The sequence below is a fragment of the Copidosoma floridanum genome, unplaced genomic scaffold (assembly GCF_036245765.1).
Source record: "Copidosoma floridanum isolate Cflo_tuat_1 unplaced genomic scaffold, Cflo_Japanese_pri ptg000040l, whole genome shotgun sequence".
NCBI classification, from domain to species: Eukaryota; Metazoa; Arthropoda; class Insecta; order Hymenoptera; family Encyrtidae; genus Copidosoma; species Copidosoma floridanum.
In genome coordinates, this window is record NW_028321917.1 from 3348780 (window position 1) to 3376686 (window position 27907).

A 27907-nucleotide genomic window follows, 5' to 3' on the forward strand; every position below is an offset into this window, starting at 1 on the left:
AAAAAAAAAAAAAAAATACCTGAAGAACACTCAATATGTGGATTTCCAGTGTAGTCTTTAGGGCAGAAACATTGTCCGACATGATTTAAGGGTTTACAGAGTGCATTATAGCCACACTGAGTAATATGACAGGCACCAATACATGTACCTTTGAAGCATTTGTCATTATCGTGGCATTTGTCATCTGATGTGCATTGTGGGGTATATTCTGTATTTAAAAAATTTTTTTAAATTACTTTTATTGGAAAACATGAGGTAATATCTATTTTCGATGAACAGAATAAGCGTACCGATCCGTTTGCATTTGCCGCTAATATCGATGACTGTGTCTGGGGGACATTGGCAGATCATTGTGCGTACTGGCACTGTACCAAGAACTCGACACTCTTGTTCTTCACTACATATGTTAGATAGAGCACACGGATCCTGACAAATGGCGTTGATGCAGGCTTGGTTTGATTGACATTGGCCATCAGTAGAACATTGTGGTTTTGGTAGTTCACTCTTACCATCTAAAAAATATTTTTTCGATAACAATTGAACACGAAATATAAAAAACCAAATTAGTTGGTAATCAGTAAATTTTATTAAAAAAACACCCGTTGTCAAATGTGTAGTTCATTCCAGTAATAACAAGGAAAGCTGTGTGGATTACTTATTGATGCAATAATTTAATTATAAAACATAAAAACAACAATTTTATCTGATAAAAAAATAACAAACATTAATTTTATATTCGTTTTACGTACAACTTTCTTTTTTAAATTTCAGCTATTAATCAATCATCTCAAATCATAATATTATCTTCATGCATTGGCATAAAACATGTCATTTGTTTTACGATAGGGTACAAGTTATCGAACGAGCTCACCTTATAACCAAGTATCTATGAAACATACCCTTTCTAATAACAGCAACTACTTGACCTGATAATTTTTGGGTTAAAATTTTATTAAATACTTTTGTTGCACAAAAATTAAATCAGAAAAGTAATTTATAACTAACGAAGTTTGTACTATCTACATAATATGTCAAAAATCCATAGTGTTTAATTTTTCTTGGTCTGTTTTTACTACAGAATTCTTTTATTTCACCTTTTAACAATGGTGTAACTACCGAAACAACTGTCAAGCTATTATTATTGATAAAGTAACTGTAAAACTGCAAAAAGTTGTAATTATTATTGATAAGTTAATTACACATTGAATCTAAGGGTATGAGTACGGTATGAGGGAAAACAAGGGAAAACAATTTATATTTATTTATTATATTATTTATAATTATTATATATTTATAATTATTTATAATTAATTTAGTCTAATTTGACGAATTTCACAAAACCCGACTGACATCAGATTTTTATTTCACATCTTTGCAAAATTTTATTTCAAATCATGTAACTCATTGCCTCTTTTAAAGATTTGATAAAACTAACTGAAATATTTACTTTTAACGCACTCAACTTGTCTGACTTCAAGTTTTTGCTGCATGATGATTTAAAGAAGATCGGTTTGCAATGAAAAGGTTATAATAGTTATTTTATTTGACTATCAAATTAAATTTTTAGTTTAAGGAATTATGAATCATTGATAAAATATATTTGTTTATTATAGTAACAATTAATAAGGGGCTGAATTTTAATTTTGTATTATAACAATTGAATCATCAATTTAATTCAACCCCAAGAAAAAAACTTTTAACAAAATTAGAAAGAAAACATGTTTCTTATGCTTACAATTACTAATACATATACTTTTTATCAACAAAGTTAATGGTTATTTAATTAAAAAAAGAAGTTACACCTAAAATGTATCTATAAAATTGTCGGCTAACAAATTCATGAAATTAACAGAACACTGGCATGTTTCATTCGTTACAATTTGATCATAGAAAACTTAAGAATAAGTTACTATTATAATTGATTACAAATACTTAACTATGTTTTTTATTTGAGTAACTGATACACATTAAATAATTTAAAAAAACCTTATCTATAAAATGTTTGGCTAGTAAAGTCATGAAATCGATAAAAAAACTGACATTTTCTATTCGTTACAATTTTATCGTTCACAACTACTTATACAATTAACCATTTTATTACAAACACTCATCAATATTTTTTTTCATGAAGTAATAAATATGTAGATTCATAAAGTCGAAGTAGACGGTAAAAATATTGCAAATGTTATATTTATCAACACAATTTAAAAAATGTGCATATTTTAGAGATCTAAATAAAGAAACAATCAATGCCGAAAGATACATTTTCATTTAACATAACAATCAGTAATTTGTCCAGTAACATCAATATAGATATTATAGAAGTATATCTGTGTTGGTGGGGGATGTGAGAGACAGGTCCGACTTTTTGTCTCTTTTAAAGTATCTTCTGTTTATTCTTTGGAATATATATTAATTACTATCGCATTATCATATGTTTAAGGTCTATATGAATTTTCGAATAAGTTTTGACACTACAGCTACAGAACTTGATGATTTGAAATTTAATTTTGTTTATCGACATCAACCTTCATTATTTTTAATAATACAAATACACACATAGACTGGAAGTCACTGATTGTTATTTAGGAAAAAATTATTTAATATAATAAATAAAAATTTTTTAATATAAAATAATTATTTAATATTGACTGTTTAACAGAGTAACTTATGAGATAACGTGGTTACATTACCTTTAATTGTAATTAGGGTATGTTATAAATGTGCTCAAAAAAAAAAAAAAAAATGTTTTTTTAGATACCTTAGTACTAATGTAGGATGCTTGACAAAAAAATAAAACCGTGTCAGACATTTTTCAAAAATATAATCAATTACATTCGTCCAGTTTCAAGCTTGTTGAGTGCAAGAGGAGGTGCGCGGAAAAGAGGGTACATCTGCACGGGCCGGGGGAACTCCCCGTTTCTCGATTCTCTAAATGATACTCCCAAACCTCCTTAATTTGTGTTGATAAAAAAAAACATTTGCAATATTTGTAACTTTTACTAGAACTTTATAATTATAAATCTACATATATGTTACTTCATTAAAAAAAAAATATAGATGAGTGTTTGTAATGAAATGGTTAATTGTATTATTAGTTGTGTACGATTAAGTTGTAACAAATAGTTTATGTCAGTTTTTTTATTGATTTCATTGCTTTGCTCGCCAAAAATTTCATAGATAAGATTTTTGTTTAATTTTGTTACTTACTCTTTATGAGTTAACGTATTTGTAACTCAAATAAAAAAATGTAGTTGAGTATTTGTAATCAAATATAATAGTTACTTATTTTTAAGTTTTCTATGATAAAATTGTATCGAATAAAAAATGCCAGTTTGCTGTTGATTTCATAGATACGTTTTTGGTATAATTTTTGTTCAATTAAACAACTGTTAACTTTGTCAATAATAATTATAGATACTAGTAGTTATAAGCACAAGAAACATGTTTTAAGGGAGTTGGATCGCTCCCGCGGGGAGGTGAAGGGGAGCACGAGTGTGGCTTCTCACATCTCTCGCGCTTCAGGCTCTACTTGCCAGGTGGCCAAGCCCCTAATAGTTCGCTCCCGTCAAGCGGCGAAATTCACGCACGATTACTATATAAGCGCGATCGAGTCAGACTAAGCCCACACCTCTTCTGTGTCTAAGGCAGGAAGCACGTCATCAGCCTTACTGATGAGTCCTGGCGTGCTCTCGGGACGAAACACCTTTTTCTCTCTCTTATAGATGACCTCTCGATCTCTATACGTGTATGTTCACGAGGCACCGTGCTAAAGTCTGCTGTACTAACCTAGCCTAAAAACATCCGCCCTTTCGATTACGGAAAATGCATTTGTGTTCCACTCGCCAGTACTCGTTAACGTTTAAATAAAATACTTCAAAAAAATTACAGAATATTCTTCAAGGTATCTCGTTTCTTATGGTATTAATCAAATAGCCTAAATACTTTCTCTATGAGAGATAAAAAATAAGGAGTAAACGGTATAGTCAATCTGATCTTCTTTTAATAAAAATGTGCTGTAAATTTTCGAAATTAGAGGTTTTAATGGTATATCATTAAAGTATAAAGTCTCATTAAGGCCTATACCAAGTTTGAGATCATAATTTTGAGTAGAACGGCTTCTAGAAGTGATATTGTGAAAAGCTATCGCGCCACGTAAAAAGTCGAGCTGACAGCAAACAGTGTACTCAGTGCGTCCTTGTCTGCCACGTGAATGAAGCATACAAGCAGGAAACAAATTTGTTGATGTTTGTGCAAATATCTCCATAACTGCAGACGCGATTTTATTAAAACTTTGCTCGTATACGAATGAAGTTGTCATAAATAACATATCAGTTTTTCAAAACATTCTCATCGCTGTGTCAAGAGTAATAGGTATTTTTTTTTTTTTTTTACAACTTTTTTAATAACTTACATTTGAGCCCATGTTAATGACGACAAAAAAAGGACACTTCATGAATTTTTTTCTCGAAATCTGTAGACGCGATTGTGCTCAAATTTGGTGACTACATCCACGCAATGTTTCTTTACAACATATATTTAAAAAAAAAAATTTTCATTGTTAAGTGAATTGCAACCCAACTCCCTTGAATTTCATTTAAATGGTATGCGATTATAATTTTTCAACTATGATTTTTTTTTTTTTACCACTTACAATATTTCTTCTGGATTGTTCCAGCTATCATCAAGTCTACGAAGGAGACAAAAATGGAAAAAATTCAGAAAATAAAATTCATACAACTTTATTGTTTTGAGTTGAATAAAAAGTATAACAATTTCGAGTAGTATGTAAAAATTTTTGATAGTTGTAAAGTCCAGAAAAACCATTTTACGTGTTGAAAAAAATCAACTCAGGTTAAAAAATTAAAATTCCATGCTAGCGGCACCTGTTAACTCAAAAATTTCATGGTACGAATTTTTATTTTGGAATTAAATAAAGAGCTTTAAGAGGGTATATGGCAAAAGTAAATTTATCAGTATTCATGTTGTAAATAGATTAAAGTTAAAATTAATATACTATTAACAAGTACAATGATTAAAATATCAGATATTTTCGTTCGTATTTTTTTGCATTCTTAAATTTTTTAAACAAGTTTCTGTTACATTATGATAAATGTAATTTTTACTTTTTCATTAATCAAAACGTTAACTAAACAAGGTTAAGATTATTTTACTTTCTTATACAGGACGCTTGGTAATAAACGAATTATTACATGGTACAATAACTTGATATAAATGAAATTATAAGGTTTTGAATAAAGATAAAGTATTCTAACAAAAGTATTTGTCTATTTCTGTCTTTCTCTTTCTGCGTGTCTGTGAATGTGCGTATGTGTGTGATAAGTCATAACTCGGAATTTCCACGACCAATTTTGACAAACTTTGCACATTTTTTTGTTTTTTTATACCTATCACCGCTGCAAAATAGAAATTAAATTTTATCAGTCGATTTATTTTTCATTTATTTTGGGTTAATCGACTTCAGAAAATAAATTTTGTTAGTAAAATTGATAATTTTTTTTTTTTATCGTAGTTTTGTGATGTTTATGATAAATAATTCATAAAAGTGGTGAATTTCATACCAAAAATGTTACTAAGATAAGAATAATATACAGATGAATGTGGTTGTGCGTAGAAAATGCATAAGTTTATACGTATAAAACTGACCACTAAAGATTTTCTCGACCGATTTTTTTTAATTTTCATGAGTTCACTGTACACATTACTGCGTGGACACACGGGATTTTACATTCAAAGTATATATTTCGTCATTCTTTCGGTAATGATTTATTCTTTAGTGTCATTATGCCCTTTCTTTACATGTATAAATTTTTTTGTTATTTTTTATGTCCTGATATTTCTTACGATTTTTCAATGTGTTTTTAAGTTCATGAAATAAGCTTGTCTGGAAGCTAGTGTATTTTTCGTAGCCAATGGGGGTCCATGGCTGCACCAAAGTTTTTTTACGTATTTTGGTATACTGAATCTGATTATTAAAGGCACTTGGCTGTAAAATTGGCCAATTCATTATTATATATATTTATTCTAAACAAATGAGAAGTTTTTATTTCATTGACTTAAAACAATTTTTTGGATAGTTTTAAAAGTAAAAGTATTCTTCTTTCGATTTTTTACGAAATTTGTTAGGTATTGCACAGTCATTAATGCACAGTTTCAATCCAACAAAGTTTAGAAGTTTCGTATGACATAGTACTATAATAATGTGGCACGAGCCATTTCATGATTTAAATTAGATTTTTATTTAGAAACCCCTCATCGTTAGGCCTATTTTGTCACTTACGTGGTAAGTATGTATTGAAAGCCATACATAAGACTTTGTTATGCTTATTTATAAATAGCTGCATTCAAAATTTTTTTCGGTATTTCCACTTCTTACTCTAATGTATGAGGGTGCACATCATGAAAATTGTCAGCTAGAAAAGTTTGAAGCAATTTACATGAACAAAATTTTTGAAGTGAGAACTTCTTTAGACACGCCTTGGTTGGGGACCAAAACGCTAGAAACGTACGTACACCAGGGATGAGTGTGTCATTTATGTCATGTCGTAAGTTCATGAGACATAAAACATCATATTTACAACGGGTCATGAAAAAATCAGTTTATTACATTTGGTGAATTTATGACACGTATTGCGTCGTTATCACAAAGAGGGTGTGTAGACATGCAAAAAAGTACTTAGAGTCATTACTCTAGTAGACAACAAAAAGGGAATCAAGTCGGACCAATCGGCCCAGTGCGCTTTTAGGCATCGTTAGAGAAGGGCTGTGTGATCTACGTACAGTATTATAACAAATATTTATGCAAAAATATCTGATCTTTCTGCATTAATTTTCTTAAAATTTGGGTGAAATTAAAACTTCATTTGACTAACGGACGTACCAGAAAAAGTACGTTATAATGAAAATATGCAATGTATTCATACTTCCTTAAAAAAGACGTCAGACAAAGAGGATATGTTTGAAATAAAACCTCTCTATTGCATATTTTTAAATGAATTTTAGAGTTGAGTGGCCTTCCTTGATTAATGTATCGTCGACTTGCGAAATTCCATTCGATTATACTTGGTAAAAAAAGGAGTAAATTGTGAAACAGTAAAACAACTTTTGATTTACATAACCTCTACATCCAACCTCTTTTTAAGACGATTAAAAAAAATAAGTTACTCGAGCGTGTCAGTATATTTTGTCATGATTCCATAACCAGAAAGTCCCGATTGCAGTAGATTACGAGTCATAATACCGGCTGGGAATCTTATTTATACATAAAGCAAAGTCGCTAAAACCGTTGTGATCGCTAACCGCAAAAACTACTGAACCGATTTTGCTGAAATTCTAGACACTGATTCTTGATGATTCCGAAATGGTTTTCGCATAGTTTTTTTCTTAAAAAAGTTCATAACAATAGCGATGAATAAGCTCAAAGTGTTGCTTAAATGAGCGAGATTTTCACTTTAGTTCAGTACGATCCACTAGGTGTCGTTGATGTAAAATTGAAGCCATCCGCAATCAAAGATCGTGAAGAGTGTTTATATAACATGCCCCATCAAGCTGTTAATTATCGTAGTCGTTCATCAGTGTGACCCAGAACAAAGTTGTTAGTCGTGCAGCTGGGCATCCCGGCTACCGATGACACTCCTCTTTCATGGGCAAGTAAAATAAGTCGGTTGTACTCCGGATCACCAAAATAACTAAGTGACACGGAAAAATATAGGGGTTCGGAACATCAACGTCTCCTGGAAAATACCAGGAGACGTGTCTAGCTAGAGCACAGTACAAACTGATCCATTACTTCAGAGTTCACGTTCAACCATCCGGCCTGGTGCCCGCAGAAAAATTTCTACTTCAAATGCTAGCCAAGGAAGACAGCACTGAAAAGTACGGGCAGCCACAACGGCTTCCTTCTAAGTGGTCGTCCCAACGGTATACCTACACAGAAAGTATCTTCCAGACCCACTTTGCCTACTAACGATGAGCGGTTGGTTATATGGGGAACGACCTAAAGACGAGATATTCTTTGGTTAGCGTCGTACCTCCAGTACGGTCTCCGGACACAAAGACTCTAAGGAAAAAAGTTAAGCTACCCGCTGCTGGCTTTCCATCATCAAAAACAATAATAAGGAATAACTGGAAATTTCACCACTGGCCTTTTTCAAGGCCATTAAAAGTATTTACGTTCCCTATACTGAACCATCAATCTCGTCGGTCCTTTTAAGGGCCACCTTAGATTAAACTAACTTGCCAACAAATACACAACAAATACATGTTTACTACCATTTTCGGAAGCGATTCGTTGACTAAAAGACTATGTAAAGCCGGATACTATTAAATCAAGTCAGTTATTTACTGGCAGTCGTCACGAGCGGAGTTGTTCGTCGCAAAACTGAGAACCCCGGTGACTGATAACCCTATATTACACTTTTGACTCTTAGTATTCAACTAGGAATCGCCAATCTTCTCCAAGATCTGCGCTAAGAGAACCTAACAGGTATGAAATAAAAATAAACTTGAGCCAATGGGACAGTCTTCAACGAGTAAGCATCACGAATCAATCTCTCCACCTTTTAGATTATCAAAACAACTGAGTCTGCAAAAAAAGAAGGTGCTTTAGACACTAACGTCTTCGACAGTATACCAGGAGACGTCGAGGAAGAGCTCTACAACTAGCTCCAAAGCTTCAAACGTTGTAGTTTTCCTCCCGATCAGTGTGATGCTACAATAATAGGCCAGAGAAGATCACCCTGAGGTATAGAGACAATCACGTTTTCTGGAAACTTCAAACAAAAAAGAGTTTACTTTAGAAGCTTACTGGTCCTTTTCAGGGTCATCAGACGTTGAACTACTTTAGCAAAAAATATATTACAACCTAATAAAGTTGAAAAAACATAGCCTTCAGGGCTCACAAAAGTCTCAACTATGCTAAAAGTTGCAAGAAGTCGGATTGGAAGGAAAACTTTGTATGCATCTAACGAATACAATTTTATGCGTCAAGAAAATGACGCTGAACATTTATTAAGATTAAAGCAACATCAAAATTTATCAATACAGAATTTAATAAATGAGAGATAAGCTTTCCACTATAACCCTCAGTAATCTCTTGAATTTTTCAGATTTTTAAATAGGTAGGATATGTATATTTGTATATTTGTATATATTGTATATTTGTGGCGATAAAAATTGTAGAGATTAAGTTCAATGATTTTGTTGCTATGGTAATCAAGTTGTGAGATAAGAGAAAACACATTTTTTTATTATATGTTTTTTGTGCGTTTTAAATCTTCACAGCTTCAAAAAACATCCCTGCTTATAAATTATACGGGAGAAACTGCAAGTCAACGGCCTCTTAGGGCCAACGATTATTTTGTGGCATAAGGAATGGATGGTACTAATCATAAATAAGAGTTCAATGAGGAGTACAAATTATATAAATTTTTGTGTCGAACTTTCGTCGGAGGTGTAAGGAAATAGTATATTATACGTACCACGGCCAAAAAGTGGAGCTACTATTGATGGCGTATTACTAGCCTCGCCGTTGGCTTGGCCGATAATATAGCGTGGTCAGTAATAGTCCCACTTTCTGGCCTAGGTACGTAATATACTATTTATGTCTGAAGCTTGTTTTTAATACCCGTGTACGCGTGTTTGCCTATGCTTATTTGTATGTCTCATGCTAGGGAATAGGAGAAGAAGATAGAGAAATACATCCGGTAAAATGAGCAAAGAGGAGAGCGAGAGTGGAAAGCGAGAATATAAAGAAGACACTTGTATGTAGGTGTGCGGGTGTGGGGGTATGAGTGCAGGAGTGTGTGTATAAATAGGTAGCGTCAGATTAATTATAATTCCTCACAATAGAAAAGTTAGTATAGTAGAAACTCCAACCGATGTACTGAATGCCCTTAAACCACATTTCATCCCTACAGTTGCAAACTGAATTTTCGTTTTAATCTTAGGTTAAAATAAGATCAGTGCGTTCAAATATCACGTCATATGGCGGTTTTTCTGATACTTTTTACTTATTTTTATTAGTGACCTTAGTTGGACAACTATTGATACGTGTATCTTACCATTTTGTATCTACTCAGCAAAAAGTGTTAATTGAATTAATTGTTATCTTATCACTATTTTGAGGATCGCCACATTTTATTCCTTGAGCGATGTGATCATCCTACTAACAAATATTTGCAGTCGTCACAACAATTTTAAGTACATTTTATCCGGTGCCGAATTCATAAGATTTACTTTACCTTAAATATCTATTTTACCGAGTCAATATTTAAAACTATTTGCTATTTTATTATCTGAGTGCTCCATGTATTGACCTTTATAGAAAAAAGCCCCTGAAATTCCAGACTATCATCCAAGAAATTTCAACAATATTTATCTTAAAAATCAGATGGGCCTTTGTCAGTGACCTCAGATTATTTTTTTTACCGTAAAAGACTAAGAAACAAATCTTAAATACTTTTAGGAAATAGTCAAATCTACAATCATTTGGTCTCTTTGACCAAGAGATTAGTACGGTACCACTAAGCTATAAAAGCTCCTTGTTTTTGTTCACTTCTTTTTCCATAATATTTTATTTGATAAACTAGCTTAATATATTATAATATTTTAAACGATACGTTATTTGGAACCTATCGGGAGGAAGTGTTAGTTACAAGAATAGTTAGAACTAAAAAATTAAACAAAAAGATTTTTACTTACCAATGCACTCAACATAAGGATTGCCATGAGTACCATATTTGCAATGACATTTTGGCTGGTGCGCTTGAGCCTCGCAAATAGCTCCCTCAGCACAGCTATTGTCGTCACAGACTGGTCGACATATCTTATTAAACCTTTCGCAAACCTCGTAATCTGCACAGTCTTCATTGTATTGGCAACGGGCCATAGTGCAGGCGATTTTGGCGTCACCTTGAGTTCCCGTAGGGCATGTACATTGAGCTTGGTGATCAACTGCGATGCATTCAGCACCCCGACCACAAATTATGTTATCAGCTAAGCATGGCGTTATACAGACATTGTTTTGGCAAGATTTATCATAAGGGCAATCGCTGTCCAAGTTACACTCAGCTGAAATGTAAAATAAGATTATAATACAAACAGTTACGTTTTTGTTTTTATTAAATTCATGATTCAATAATTATTATGATAAATTGAATTTCACCGTGGCGTAGGTGGCGGTGGCAACGAGATCTACTTAATGTAACAAGTAAATAAAATATGGGTGAAACTGTTGGTGAGTGCCAAATATACGTGTACGCAAGTCGATTATGCGCCCGAGCCGTATAACAATTAAAATAACCATTAATGTCGCTGTATTGGCAGAGATAGGCAGTATTTGACAGAGTTGAAATACTCTAAAATGATTCATTTCAGCTTTAATTCAAGTTTTTAAAAAATGTAATTACTTTATTTTAATTCAATATCTTATTTATATTGTTTAGTCGAACAAGACTAAAATCGAGTACTCGAGTAGAATTGAAGCTCACAGCACGTTCGTCCTCATCAACACATAAAAACGCGCTTAAATTCATTTACTTCACACACACACGCGTTACGCGCATTTCTTATTTTGCTCTAGATTCTCGTTCTCTCTCCCACTTCATAACCTACTTTTTAGCCTGTCTCGCCCATCTTCGGCATTGTTCTCGTCCCGACGCCCGATTGACACTCGAGTTGAATAACACCTCCACTAATTGGCGAGCATCATTAGAAAGGGGGGATGGGTTGAGGGAGAAAGAAAAGGTAGCGCCACTGGAAAAACTCGGTAGGCCTCGTCCAGTCCGATACTTGCTTTTTTACAGAGTTATCTCCAGTTTTTTTTCTGAGAAATTGTGTACGTAGCTTGTCTTGGGTAATTTGTGCTCGTTTGAGTTTAAGAGAAGTTTTTCGTTGCGCCGCGACACATTAACGTGTTTTTTGCATCAATTCGTCTTTGTTCATCTAAATCTAGAATACAGCCACGTGCCGCGTCAATATTCAACACGTGCTGTGAGCACCTACGGCGAAAATCCGCACTCGCCGAACCATGGTACCAAGACGAGAAGGAGAACAGTGTGGACACGTTCTTACACTCACCCTCTTACACATTTACACCTCCACATCTACACACCAATTCAAACCAGGTTATTTTTCTTTCTATTCAATTTTTTTTCGGTCGTTTTTTTCATCTTAGGGGGTTTTCTCGCAAGAGTTTCCTCCTTTGAGCCACAAATTATTTCTATACATTTTATCACATAACTATATCACTTGCACTCACACTCTTACACATTTACACCTCTACATCTACACACCAATTCAAACCAGGTGATTTTTCTTACTATTCAATTTTGTATCGGTCGTTTTTTCATCTTAGGGGGTTTTCTCGCAAGAGTTTCCTCCTTTGAGCCACAAATTATATCTTTATCAGTGGCTCATGAATAGTGTTTTTTATTTAGTACGACCCAACCTATCCTATCCCTCATCAATTAACGTAAAGGCTTTCACAATTAATTTCCTATGATTTTAGTAAAGTAGTTTCATATTTTAGTTGTTTAATTATTACCGTTAAATTTATAAGTTTGTCCTGGGCTTCCGCATCATAGTGTTACCTTTCTCGCGTTTTATATTATGTATTTTGTATTTGCTTCGTGGTTTCCCTATTTAATATCTTAGTAACAATTTAGATGGCTTCGTCGCTGAGACGCAGTCATTAGGGTGGCATAAGATCCCTGTGCCACAATACATGTATAACTTAATACATTATTTATAATTATATTTGAAATAGTAATTCAAACAAAGTACTTAAATAAATATCTTATTTCAAATAAAATGCTTCAATCATTAAAAAATGTTTAGAAGAATATTCATTATTTTTATTTAAAATATAGAAATTAAACTATTTTATTTCAAATAAAAATATAAACTACGTTTGTATTTTAAATGAATTTGTAATTAAATACAACAAATATTAAATACAATATTAAAATAGAAAGTAGTTCAAATACTTTATTTAAAATAAAGTGTACGAAATACATTTATATTTGAAATACATTGTTTCAGATATAATTGTATTTGATAAAGTATTTGAAATAATTTGCTTAAATACATTTGTATATTAATTATTTAAAATACCTTGATAAAATACAATTGTATTACAAATTGTATTTTAAATACAAATGCATAAAATTAAAGCCCTTCGGGGCCGCTCCAGTATGGGTTGTTCCCGAGTGATTTCCCCACTCACAACACATTCTCCTAAAAAATGCATAGCAGCTCCCTACATAATTTTAATAATTTATGTATGTACAAACGCTGAGGTTGATAAAGATTTTTTAATTAAATGATGTCTCACCAGGTACCAGAATTTTTTTTTACAGAACACAAAAGCTCTAGAACTAGAAGTAGCTCTATTCAATTTTCGGCTTAAAAACGCTTTATAATGATTTAAATTAAACTAAACTAAACAAAACAAAAATTTAATATAAAAATAAGAAATTAGAAATATTTATCCTCATGACTCAAGATCTTGCAATGAATTCACCTTAAGTTCTTTAACAAAAATTTTATATGGTTGGGTTTGGGTAATACTAATAGACATGATATAATAGTGTTGATTTTTCTTTGAATCATTATATATTACGTTTAGGTATATGGCCATCGAATAAGACAAAAATGTAAGCTTTGAATTTCATGGTAACGCAATTTGTCGTGTTCAATTATGTTTTCAATTCCAACACGTTGAAAAATGATACATGTATTTGCCTTCATTATTTCAATTACTTTATCAAATACAAATGTATTGAGTCAAGTATTTAATTTAAATATTTGAAATACAATTAATTAATGAAGTATTTCAAATAAAAAATTTGAAATACAATTGTATTTGTAGTGAATTATTTAAAATACGTATGTATTTACATAAATTAAAACACTTACATTAAATACAGTTGCATTTCAACTACATTATTTGAAATATATTGACCAAATATAATTGTACTTCAAGTTTTTTATATTTAAAATATTTTAGTTGGAATGTTCTATTTGAAATAAAGTATTAAGGTTTTTTGAAATTTGTTTAATGTATTTAAAATATTTTTATTACAACATCATTAGTATTTGTTAAAGTAATTTCAAATACTGTAATTACAGGTTTAAGTAATTGTTACTTTAGTTTGAACAAAATTTCATTTAATTAATATAACACTCTTTTTTTTCAAATAATAAATACGACCTTGTCCAAGTCTCTGTATTGGTGTGTTAATACATATGCATACTTTAAGAATATTTACAGGAACATTTTTTTAGTGTGCTAAGTATTTGATTTCCAATCAAAGGATCTTTTCAATTGGTATACCTATTGCTTTAAGTACTAAACTATGATTAACCATTTTACGTAATCGACTGATAGATTCAAACTGAAACATTCAATTAATACACCTTGTCATCTGTTGTTGAGTCAATAATCACAGAAGAGTCAAATTGCTCAGTGTTATATATTTAAATTGTTTTATAATTTTTTATTTTATTTTTAAATCCTTTTTTTCGGGTTTGGTAGACTTACATTACATACGTACAATAATACTTTGACAATTAGATTCAAATCATTGGTATCTTTTCATGTATGTTCTAATAGATTTTAGTAATAAATACAATTTAGCTGTAGCTAGCCAACGAACCTAGCTGACGTATTATATGGAGAGCTCCACGAAAAAAAATCAACTAAACGTACTAGAAGTCACTTATTCTGTTTTTAAAAGACTAAAATATACGTACAGTCAAACAATTAAACGAATTTAAACAACAAACAAATTAAAATTAAATATTTTGACTCAGTCTTAGTGATGTGGAGCATGGCTATTTATTCATGATTAAATTACATAATTCAATATTTCGCTGTCCCTCTGACAGCCTCTTCAGGATTAATATTCTACAATCATACAGTCAGTTTTCTTAATAGGCGGAAGAAAGGTGCACAGGAATCCTACTTTCAAAATCTCCATAATGCGATGCAAGAGGGGGTTCTGGGTTCTCGAATAGGTCTGGTTTAAACAGGAATGTGTTCCTTGCTGTTCCTTATTTCCGACCTATAAAAACATCTGTCCGTAAGGCCCTGTCCAAGTACAACATACGGGTGGTCTATACGGGTTCGGGTAACTTAACTCATATTATCTGATTGGGAAAGGACTCTATAAATAAGTGAGACATGAGTGGCATAGTCTATAAGATAACATGTGGGTGCGGGATGTGCTACACTGGCCAAAGTAAGAGATATTTACGTGTACGTTTGCACGAACACGAACGTTACATAAAAAACAAGGACCAAAGGTCGGCCCTCTGCTGTCATTGTCTGCAGTGCTTCGAATTCGAGAGAACAGTGATTCTTGAACGAGAGCCTAATAGGTACAAACACGAATTTTCTGAAATGATTTTTATAACATTAAATAATAATAATGTTGATAGACAATTAGATACACAAAAACTTAAAAATTTTTATAAAAACTTAATATTTCAAATAAAAAATAATATAAATATCAAATCATAGGTTACAAAAGTAAGTTTTTTTATAAAACAACCTAGAAATTCTCATATTTGTTATAATTAGGTTATATACAATTCCACATAACTTTCTACATCCTTGGCGGTGTTGCCTTCAGGGCTCATTGTTCTCTATGTGACGTATGATAAGTACTAGCAGCCCCCCGTCACGGCTTCACCCGAGACTTACTAAATAAAACACCATAGTGTGTTGACATGTAATGTGAAACATTTTCAGTTAGAAATTTTACACAATATTCCTGATACATCTCAGAACAAAAGTCTTCTTATTAAAAACATATTTTTTCGGAATCCATATAGTTTATTTGGTTAAATAATGAGGTGTAAAAATTAAAAAAAATAATGATGCTGAAAAGTACCGTGCGTTCTTTATGCCATAAAATAATCGGTGGCCATAAGAAGCCGTTGATTTACAGTTTCTCCCGTGGAATTCACGAAAAGGGCTAATTTTTAAAGCTGTTAAGATTTTAAACCCCCAAAAAATATATATTAAAAAAAATTTTTCTTCTCATATCTCACAACTTTATTACCAGAGCAACAAAGACCTGGACCTTAAACCCTACATTTTTATTGCCACAAAAACACAAATACAATATCTACTCATTAAAAAATCTGAAGTAGGATCTTTAAAGATTTCAGAGATTGCTGTGAGGGTACAATGAAATGCTGATCTCTCACGTAATGGACTCTTTAGTTGTTGATTTTGACGCTGCTGTTTTAATCTCGATAAATTTTCTGCGTCAGTTTCTTGATGCCTAAGTAAAATTGTATATATTAGATACACTTGAAGTTTGTCTTCCAATTCACCCTCTTGCGACTTTTGGCATGCTTAAAATTTTTGTAAACACTAAAAGCTGTTTTCTGTCAACTTTGTTAAATTCTAATATATTTGTTGGCAAGGTAGTTCGACGTCCGATGGCCCTAAAAAAGACCGCTGAGCTTCTTAAATTAACTCTTTCTTGACTGCAGTTAACAGCAATTGTGACTGCCTGAATACCTCAGGGTGATCTTCTCTAACTTGCTGTTGAAGATTCAGACTGATAGGGAGAAAAATTACAAAACCCGAAGCTTTGGGGCTAGTTGTAGTGCTCTTTCCCTTTCTTCAACGTTTTCCGGTATAACGTCGAAAACGTTGGTGTCTAAAGCACCTTTTTATTTGCAGATTCAGTTGTTTTGGTGATCTTAGATGGGGAGATTGGTTAGTAATACTTGTCCAGTGGAGGCTGTCCCGTTGGCTCAAGTTTTTTTTCCTTTATAGCTGTTATAGGTTTGCTCAGCGCAGTCTTTGGAGAGGATCAGTGATTCCTGGTTGAATGCTTAGAGTCGAGAGGGTAATATAGGGTCGTCGGTCACCGAGTTTTCCAGCCTTGTGAAGAACAACTCCACAGGTGACGTCTGCTAGTAAATGGCTGACTTGGTTTAATAGTGCCCGTCTTTAGTTAATATAAACCTTTAGTCGACGAATCGCTTCTGAAAATAGTAGTAAAAATGTATTTGTTGGCAAGGTAGTTAACACTAAAGTTGCCCCTAAAAAGAACCGATGAAATTGATGGTTAAGTAGGGAACGTAAATTCTTATAATGGCCCTAAAAAGCGCCAGTGGTGAAACTTCCAGGCTATTCTTTATTATTATTCCTGATGATGAAGAGCTGGCTACGGGTTGCTTGATTCTTACCCTAGGAGTCTCGATGTACGGAGACTGTGATGGAGGGAGGTACGCCGCTGACCAAAGAATATCTCGTCTTCGGGTCGTTCCCCGGATAACCAACCGCTCATCGTTGGACGGGAACATGTGGGTACGCGCGTTGGGGACGCGACGACCAAGAAGGTAGCCATTGTGGCTGCCCATGACCCTCAGAGCTGTTTTCCCTGGCTTACATTTGTAGTCAAAAATTCTCTAACTGCACCAGGTGGGATGGTGGGACTGCCACACAACTCTGAAGAGTTGGTGCAGATTGTGCTCTGGCTAGATATGTCTCCTGGTATTATGCCAGAGACGTCATCGGTTGAGTTATTTTTATTTTGATCGCACTCGTCGAGATTCAGGGTGAACGAACACCTAGGTCCCTTCCCCCTTACAGAAGAGTGTCGCCCGTAACCGGGATACTCAGCTGCAAGACTATCATCAGCATGCCTTGTACAGTTCGTTGAACTGCCAGAGTACAACTTCATGGATTTTGAGACGCTCCGGCTCATTATAACCACACTTATTCAATTCTGTTGCAGGTAGCCTTGATTTTATGTCGACGCCACCTAGCGGATTTTACTGAACTAAAGTGAAAAGCTGGCGTATTTTTACAAAATTTTGAGCACATTTATTTCTATTGTTATTAAATTTTCAATGATAAAAACTATACTAAAACCATCTAGGAAGTATCATGAATCAGTGTGCAAAATTTCAGCAAAATCGGTTTAGTAGTTTTCGCGGTTAGCGATTACAACGGTTTTAGCGACTTTGCTTTATATATTAGTAAGATGTGTACCGATCTTGATTGGCTTTTATATTTTACTTGTCAGCGCGGTCTCAGTATGACTTTTCTAAAAAGATTGTTATAGCATTAACTTAATTTTTAAGAACTTGACTGTTAGTACAACTAAGTAAAGAGTTGCGATATGTGGACGAAGGAATAGGCGCCATAGGTGTCCATAATGCGTGCTGTCTTGGCACCTGTCTGGTATATTATATTTATAAATATTATGTATATATCTTGTTTATCTTACGTATTAAATTTTCATTAAGTTTTATTCCTTATTCTGTATGATTGTAGATTATTAATACTGAAGAGGCTGTCAGAGGGACAGCGAAATATTGAATTATGTAATTTAATTATGAATAAATAATCATGCTTCACATTACCAAGATTGAGTCTAAATATCATTTGATGACAAAGGAGCAAGTAAAGGGAGTTTGCAGATATGTATAAAAATTAAAATTTGATTTTAGAATAAAAAAATAAAAAAATATTTATAGTCACTTTGTGAATTTCAATAAAATGTCGTTAGGTCTATACTATTATGTAATTGAATTTAATATTTAGTATTTAATATAATTTAATATAATTTAACCTTCTTTTCGTCTATATGTCTTTTAAACCATGCTACACTGCAGTTTATTAAGTGTATAACCTTCCACTTATATTCACTTTACTTTGACACTTACTATCCGCAACTCTTATTTTTTTTCTCATGCAAACTAATTCTCTTCTATGTTTTTTTCCAATTACTCTTTTTAGTATTTATATTCCTTTGGCAACTTCAAAAAATATTTTGTTTATTTCTTTTCCATTCTTAGATTTTTTACGCACCTTCAATATTAGTTAAAGGTTCCCTAGTTATAATTGCAAACTCTGCATTTTATATCCTCTTCTTTATGCTATTATTTTTCTTTACATTTACTTTTACAACGAAACTTTATGACTATTTTCCTGTCCTTCTGTGAAATTTCTGTTTTTAGGTTTATTAGTTCATGTTCTATTTTTATATACTTCGTTTGTAGCTGTTCTTAAATATTATTTCTCCTATACTCTATGCATTTATATAATATATCTCGAGTATCTTATTTCATCGATACCTTCTAATTTTCCACTTTTCTTGATTCTTTACAGTTTAATCGGTTCTTATGCTTTGTTTTCTTGAGTTTTTTAGCATAACTTCTTTTTCGTTTTGCCTTTCCGCTTTTCCATAAAATGTATTCATAAATCCTCTATTCCAATATTCTTGTTTATCAATTTTTTTTTTTTTTTTTCTAAATCTAATTATGCTCTTTTAAACTCCTTGTACTGATATTGCTTTTCTCAAATTTTCTTCTTTTATTGTTTCAAATCTCTTTTTTTTTGACTCGCACCAGTTTTCATACCCTCTTTTCTTGCTCATAAAATGATTTTTTCAATTTTTCTTTCTATATTCTCTTTATTTACTTTTTTTTCCAGAGTTTTGTCATTCTTTTAAGTTTCTTCTTTTTTATTTTTCTTTCCTTATCGTATCATTTCTTCCAGTTTTAACCGTTTTTGATAATTTAAAGTTTATCTTTTTTTAATTTTTTATTGATTGTGGGTTAGAAGGTGATTTTCTATATCTTTAAATGATAAATCAGATTTTTCATTTAAGGACAAAGTAACATTTGTTATCTTTTTTTATTTTCAAAATTTGGGGTTTTCTGGAAAATCAATTGATACTATGGATGTCTTTCTTACCAACCACTTCTAGTAGTTTTCCTATTGGAAATTAAGCCTAAACTTGGCTGCCAAGATCCCAATATTGGCCCAAGCTTGTCAGTGAAACGGTGCGTTGGTCAGGGTACAACTTGGCCTGACTCGGCTTGACTACTTCTAAGTTACTGCTAGAATTCGTTTGAATATATATGTAATATGAATAGATATTCAACACGAAAATAATGTCTGCATATGCCTCGCAAGAATTTTGGTGAATATATCTATTCATATTATAAACATGCGTGGACTAATATTGGTGATGGCTTGGAAGTAGTCAAGTCAAGTCAAGTCAGGTCAAGTTGCACCCTGACCGGTGCACCATTTTATTGCCAAACTTGGACCAATATTGGTTGCCTGGATTGAGCTCAGCGATCAAGCTTGGCAGCTTGATTTCTTTTCCAACCGGGTTGCTGTTTTCCTTCCTTCTTACTTCTTACAACTATTAGGGAATTTTAAACCTACTATACCAACTTGATTGCTGCTATCAAGTCCGGCTTCTTTATCGGTTTTACTCGCTATTTCTCTTTTTTTTTGCCAATTTCCTTCGTTTCTGACTTTACTTAGTTTTACTGAACTCATCACTTTTCTTAACTTTTTCACTAATTATGAACAGTTTTTTAGCACTAATAAGTTTATTTTTATCTTACTTTGTCTGTAATCTATTTAGTTAGCACTCGTTCTGTTTCTTTGGCAATCATTCTGTTTCTTTCACTAACTTGATGTTCAAAAACTTTACGTGCTCTCACTGTCCATCACTTTCGTGCCCTCTTATCTGTTATAATCTTTCGAAATATTTATAACTCTACTTTCATTGCCTATTTTTTATCACTTCCTACTAATTTATTTATTTCTCTATATATTGATACCTGTAATTAACTTCTGAACGCGTTACTATTTCTTAACAAACTCTCTGAGGCACGTCCACTCTCCTACACGTTGTAACGGGCGGTTAATACTCAAACGCCGTTTACACTTATCTAGACTGCGCGAGAAGAAAGGCCAGAGAGAGAGCGAGAGGAGAAGGGAGCGCGATAATGCGTGAGAAAGAGAGAGAGAAAGAAGAGACAAGCGTCTTGATATGAGTATTAGCGAGGGACGCTCTTGGCCAGTAGGCCAGAAGGGATTAGGTATAGGTAGGGAAAACACGTGTGCGTCTCTCGCCCGCTACGTTTGTCAAGCCACGAGAGGACAACCTCGCCATCGCCTCGCCCGCTCCTGCAGCCACGTTCCGTCGACGAAAAGGTTTACCGACTAGACACCAGGTCGATTATTCCTGCTGAGAGGCCAACTGCTAGGCGAGCAGGTGCAAATAAGAGGCTGCGAAAAGCCAGGTAAGCGCAGTGCGTGCGCGAGAATCATAATAGTCGCGTAATCTCTCTCTGTGCCCGGTCGAATTATCGCTGGCCGTCGGCCCCGAGAGGAAAGCCTTCCTCCACCGTACAGGCTTTGCCGTCAACGCGATCGAGCGAAATACACACACACACACGCGCGCGTATGCTTTTGTACTAGTGCAGACAATATAGTTTCCGTTCTTTTGATCAGTAAATGTTTGTTTTTCTTTGCGTGAGCCTTCCCTTGCACGAAGCCCTTCCGGCTACTCTTTCCTTACAGGTTTTATCCATAGCAATCTTGGCGTCCAGAAGGGAGCTGTAAGCCGGGCATCGGCCTTAACCTGCGGCCTCCGCGGGCTCACGCATAAACACCAACGCGCGAGAGTCCTGAGCTGAGCCAGAGCTGATCTGGCCCCTCAGCAAGCAGACGTGAACGAGGAAAAGCGGACTCGCTGTCCGCGTTGTAACGCGAGTGTGTCTCCGCGGGTGCCCGGAAAACACAGTTCCGGTCCGAGTATCCCTCGTATTAATTTGTTGCTATCAAGGCCATAAGTGAATACGGACACCCCGTTACAACGTTCACAACGAAAGTCTATTATTTTATATATTTATTTTCATATTGTTTTATTGATTCTTTAATCGATTGTTACAGTTAAAGAGGGGTAAGATTGTCAAAGTGAGCGTTCACTATGTGAAATGCTTATTATAAAATTTAATTTATCTATAAATACATATAATGGCTGCTTGTAATACTTGACGTGAACAAAAATAAAACTTTAACCAAATAATTTTATCATAACGTAATTGATAGTAGTCAAGTATGTCGATAATGTGATACTACCATCGTTATATCTTGAATCACGAGCAGGTTAAAAATTACTGTTAATGTAAATTTTCATTAAAATTTCAAAAGTCAAGACAAAAAATAAATCAGCTTAATTTTTTACTTTATAAGTTAGTACTGGGTAGACGAGTCAAAATTGTCGGCGTCGTGCTGGATCAATGGCAAAGGAATTCTTTTGCCTAAATATGTTCATAAGATCCCACAGATTAAGAAACTTCATGTTGCCACCGCGCAACCTGGTCACAATTTGTTTAAACTAACTTTTTTTTAAACAAATTAGTAAAAGTGATTTTTCCGATCTGAAAAAAATATATTCAGTTTCTTTGAGTCATTCTGAACAAAAAACCAATTTGGAGATATATATATATATATATATATATATATATATATATATATATATATATATATATATATATACCTAAACCCCACAGTTTTCGAGCAAAAAATTCCCAAAGATCTGAAAAGTGCGAATTTTTCAATTTTCAGAGCGTCGGTGAGGAATGAAAATAAAATATTTTTGGAAGGTACACTACGAAAACATGAAGTGTTAACCTTCCACTACAACTTCCAAAAAACGAAAATTAAAAAAAGTAATGGCAACATTGTTTTTTTACAATAAACATTTAAGCTATTTCCGCGCACGCCCGAGCTAGCTCCCAATACTAGTGTATGACTATATATTTCATCGACGTGGCCGGCGCACTGGGGCTCGATGACTCGATGATATATATAGTTATACACTAGTACTAGGAGTCAGCTCGGGCGTGCGCGGAAACAGCTTAAATGTTATAATATCCAAATTGGTTTTTTGTTCAGAATGACTCAAAGAAACTGGATATATTTTTTTCAGATCGAAAAAATCACTTTTACTAATTTGTTTAAAAAAAGTTAGTTTAAACAAATTGTGACCAGGTTGCGCGGTGGCAACATGAAGTTTCTCAATCTGTGGGATCTAATGAACATATTTATGCAAAAAAATTCCTTTGCCATTGATCCAGCACGACGCCGCCAATTTTGACCCGTCTAGGGAGGTGTATCCGCAGCCAATAACAAATGCACGATGTAAGTGTATATTTAAACAGTAATAATGATTTTTAAACTTACTTTCAAAACATTGAATTTGTGGGTTTCCAGCTAATCCTTGTTGGCAGTGGCAAGTTGGATGATGATGAATAGTAATACATTCAGCATTTAAACCGCACCGGTTGTTCATACATGGGTTTTGGCATAAGTTGTTAATGCAAGCTCTTTCAGCTGGACATTCCGAATTTGATGTACATTCTGGATGAGGTATTGTATCTGTAACTATAAAAATATAAGTACAGTTATCACTAAAATTATTGTCTATGACAAATTATTATTTTCAAGTAAAAATATAATACCTGGATAACAGTCGATGTATGGATCTCCAACAAAGCCGGGTGTGCATTCACATACGTGGCGATGATTTTTTACTTGACACTCAGCAGTGTGTGCGCAAGGATTGGCAAGGCAAGGACTGACACAATGTCTATTTAAACAAGCCTTATCGAATAGGCAATCGGAGTCTGATCGACAGTAATCATCTATCGATGTATCCACTAAGTAAAATATAACGTTATTATTCTTATTATTATTATTATTGTTATTATTATTATTATTGTTATTGACATTAATAAATTAAAACATGCAAATAAAAGTTTTAACATTTGACAAACATAAAGTGATAAAATGTAGATTGTTCTCCATACCCTTAACGCAAGATTTCGTTGCGTCTCCGATGAAATCAGATAAACATCCGCATATCATTGTTCTCATGGGTAAAGTGTCGATTACGGTGCATTTGGCATTTTTTATACATGGTTGCGACACCACACAAGGGTTTTTACAAATGCTATTGAAGCAGGCCAATTTGCTTGGGCAGTCTGCATCTACTTTGCATTCTGCGTATTCTGTAACTTCTGAAAATAATAGTTAAATATTTTTATAGTTTTGTAAACTCAAGATAAAGACAAATTAAATAAATTATAAGTTATCCGAACTTTCATGCGATGGTACAATAAATTCAGAGTAGTTACAGGAATATTAACAAAATTTTAAAAAACGCGTGTTGTGGGTGTAATTGTTCAGAAAGTTAAATGAGAGTTACACAATGGATTACATTTATGTTTTATATGAACTCAATGTATGACAACAGATTGTAGAAAAAAAAACTAAGGTGTGTGTCTTACGACCCTTCGAAGAAGTGACACTTTAAAACAGTTTGGTATGAGACTCAACGTAATAAAAACTGAAAATTGTGAAAATTGTCACTTTTGCCTATCTTGTTTTTCGTTTAAGATATAAATATTTTCTTTTTTATTTTAAAGGTAATATTGTCATGAAATTGATTAAAAATATTCTTTACAGGTTTGTATTAATATCATAGACGTGCTATAATTTTTTACTTCTATTTTATAAATAAACAAAAATTTTGATGTTACATTTTTTCATTGATCTATTCATTTTTATTTATGCATCTCAATGATCTTATAGCTCTTACGAAACTCGTAAAAATTGTTATATTTTACGTTTTTGGCTTTGACTTCTAGGCATGCCTTTTTTGTGTTCGGAAGGTTCTAAAGACAACTTTTGAAAGAAATTTATGCATATCTGTACTTATTTTTTCATCATATTATTTATATTTTTTGTAAGTTTTTTTTTAATTCTATGAATATTTTACTCAAACACAATGAATAAGAGGTTATATTTTTAAATTGACCTTCTGTCTCGGATACATGTATCTGATTGATATCTGTAACAGGTGATCAGTACAGGAGAGTCATTTGCGTTTGTCTAAACACTGCGCAAGCCACGAGGAAGAAGGTCTGGAAAGAGAGGGGAGCATCATAATGTATGCGAGAGAGAGAGAGAGAGAGAGAGAGAGAGAAGGAGAGACAACCCGAACAGAAATGAAAGTCGGTTGCCTCTCTAGTTCGTGAGGCCCTACTTAGGCAGCCTACTGAAGGCACAAGTAGGCGCGTCAGGGGGCGTGCGTGAGGTACTCATTAGGCAGCCTACATAACCCACCTTTATCTTATTTCTCGAGTAGTATATATAGTTGTATCAGCTACAGTTGCAGTGTAAACTGTAGCATAAAATTATACACAGGTACACAAGTTACAAGTCTCTTTCATTGAGTCCTATACAAATGATTAATGAGTAGTCTTATACATATGAGACTAACAAAATCAATCGACATTAACTTTGTTGTCAACTAAACAAAGTTTTCCAAAGTACTGAATTAGAAATAATAATTGTTGCTTCAAAAAGTATCAATAAAAACTATTTGAAAACCGTACTAAGATTGTGAAATTTAACATTCAACAGCTTGTACACTGTCATTTGGATGTCCACCGTCAAATCAAGTTCATCTGTCATTTCATTGAATCAATATGTTTTTGCATGAAAGAAAAGTGAACTGCAGTGTGAGCATTTAATATGTATTAGTTTCTTGGTGATTTTTTAATAGTTCCTCAGAATTAACTCACGAATCACATGTTCATATTGTAAACTTAATATCAATTGTGAATGAGATATTTTCAAGGTTACATTTAAATCTTCATTCACATAAAATTTTGTTTATCTTAGGGTTATATTTTTGTAAGTACACGTGATCAACAATACCGTGATGGAAAATTTTCATGAAGAAATTAAATATGATTCGTTTGAAATAAAGCATGACTTTTGTTCAATTATAATACACTGTGTATTCTCATATGTACATATCTATATTCATCGATTGAAAGGTGTGGTTATGTTACGTCAATGGAGGCAGCCTACTTAGGGCCTACCAAACGCCACCTGACGTTGCCAATGTAGGACCTCAGTTGGCAAGAGAGGCAGCCTAAGTAGGCCCTACTGATCGCCTACTTACAATTTCCGTTCGGGAAGCGTCTTGATATGCATATTAGCGCGAGATGCTCTTGGCTATTAAGTCTGAAGAGATTAGGTATAGCTATTTGGAAAGAAGTTGTAAGCCGAGCGCTGGCCTTATCCTGTCACCTCTATGGGCTCGTGCATAAACACCGACGTGAGAGCATCCTGAGTTAGTCTAGGGTTAAGCTGGCCACTGAGCAAGCAGACGTGACCGAGGGTTAAACAAACTCTCTGTCCACGTTGTAACGTGAGTATGTCACCGTGGATACCCAGGAAACACAGTCTTGGTCATAGCACTTCAATTTTATTAATTAGTGGCTATGAGAGCCGTAAGCGAGTGTCGACACCCCATTACAATACATATACGCACGCTTATGGATGTACAAGTTATTTCTTATTACCAGCAATGTTCTCCGACGGGGATGTATTATGAAAAATGCACACATTATTTATAAATATATGGATATACAATATGTTTTAATATTATATATGTCATATAATATATGAGAGAGAGAAAGCGATACAGTAAGCATCTGATGTAAAATCGTACAAAACGTTGAGAAAAAAAAGTATCTTTCAGTTAATATTGGTTCGTTAAGTTATAAACTATCTGTTGCCAATTTTATTAGAGTTGTGCTATTACACTAACAGAGTACGGTGCTTTAAAAACAAGATAACATAGTTTAAACGAATGATTTAAAACAAGATCTATATATTAAGTTTCAAAAACGAGTTATTTTACCCTTGATACATCCAGAGTAAGCATCACCAGTATAACCAGGTGGACAGCGACAAACTGGTCTGTGGTTAACTACGAAACACTCAGCACCGTTAGGGCAATCACAGGGATCAACACAGCGCTGATCTCGACAGGCCAAGTTATAAGCACACTCTTGATCCATTGTGCACTGAGGTCTCTTACAATGCTCGTAAGGATTGCCAAAGTAGCCATCCTGGCAGTAGCATCGGCCTTTGTGGTAACCATCGACTTGGCAAAGTGCGTTTAGGCCACACTGAGTAACCAAACAGGAGTCGATACACTGGCTATTAATGCAGGACTGACTGAGAGGACATTCGTCATTGCTACGGCAGCCAACTGGAATGTAATTTAAAGTCAGTTTTTTAATTCTTTTACAATAATTGACTCGGTATGTTAGTATTCACAAAAACTTAATCTTTTAAATCGCAATAAAAATATATTTTTCCAACGTAGTTATCATTACATTTGAATAACGTTTCTTACGTTCTCTACAGTACTGATGCGGATTTCCAGTATATCCTTCTGAACAAATGCAAACAGCCCTGTGGAGTTGAACATGACACTGGCTGTTTTGTCCGCAGGTATCGAGTGAGCACGGACTGACGCACTTTTGATTGTAGCATGTCTTATCATTTATACAATCCGAGTTATCCCTACATTCCGGCTGTATCACTGAAAAATGAAATAATATTTTCGTTATACAGAGCTCCTTGTATTTTTACAAACGCTAAAAGTGTAAAATTTTATCACCTAGATTTTTGATCTGTGCATATAGCTCTAAACAATTGGATTACTTAGTATGTTACTTAATCTATTAATCTAATTAGCTAAAAACTGTAATTAAGTTAAGGCTTTTTATTAAGTACCATATTCACAGTACACGAGAAAAAAGGCTCCATTATTAAAAAAAAGAAAAATAGTTTTTAAAATAGCTACAATTGAGATAAATTATAAAAAATAAGGATATGTTCACGATTACAAAACAGTTTTACTTAAATTAAACAGAATTACTTGTATCATTTAAAATGTCCCACTTTCACAAATGACTTTGCCGGGTTCCGGTTTTCCGCAAAAAACTACATTACTAATACAAATACAAAAGTTTAAGAATTTACGTCATTAGGCCAGAATAAAAACAAATACGATTTTTCTGCTCATTTAGTAGATATCCTACATAAATTTACGTTAGAGTATCTTTATCGTATAATTTCTCGCTACTTAGCATTATAAGTAATATATGTTGAAAAAAAGGTATGGATTAAAATTTAAGTATTGAAACATTAAATTCTTATAAACACTTTATCAGT

The 27907-nt window shown here is 33.5% G+C and overlaps 1 protein-coding gene across 1 annotated transcript in view; it reads right to left on the reverse strand.

The window, feature by feature from the left end:
- The window catches only part of dpy (fibrillin-like protein dumpy), a 294688-nt gene that overhangs the window by 6076 nt on the left and 260705 nt on the right, over positions 1-27907 (reverse strand). Inside the window, 8 exon segments of the mRNA XM_089597931.1 lie at positions 20-208; positions 291-502; positions 10719-11091; positions 23048-23242; positions 23326-23523; positions 23674-23874; positions 26571-26936; positions 27084-27272. Of these exon segments, the coding sequence (XP_089454057.1) occupies positions 20-208; positions 291-502; positions 10719-11091; positions 23048-23242; positions 23326-23523; positions 23674-23874; positions 26571-26936; positions 27084-27272 (1923 nt within the window).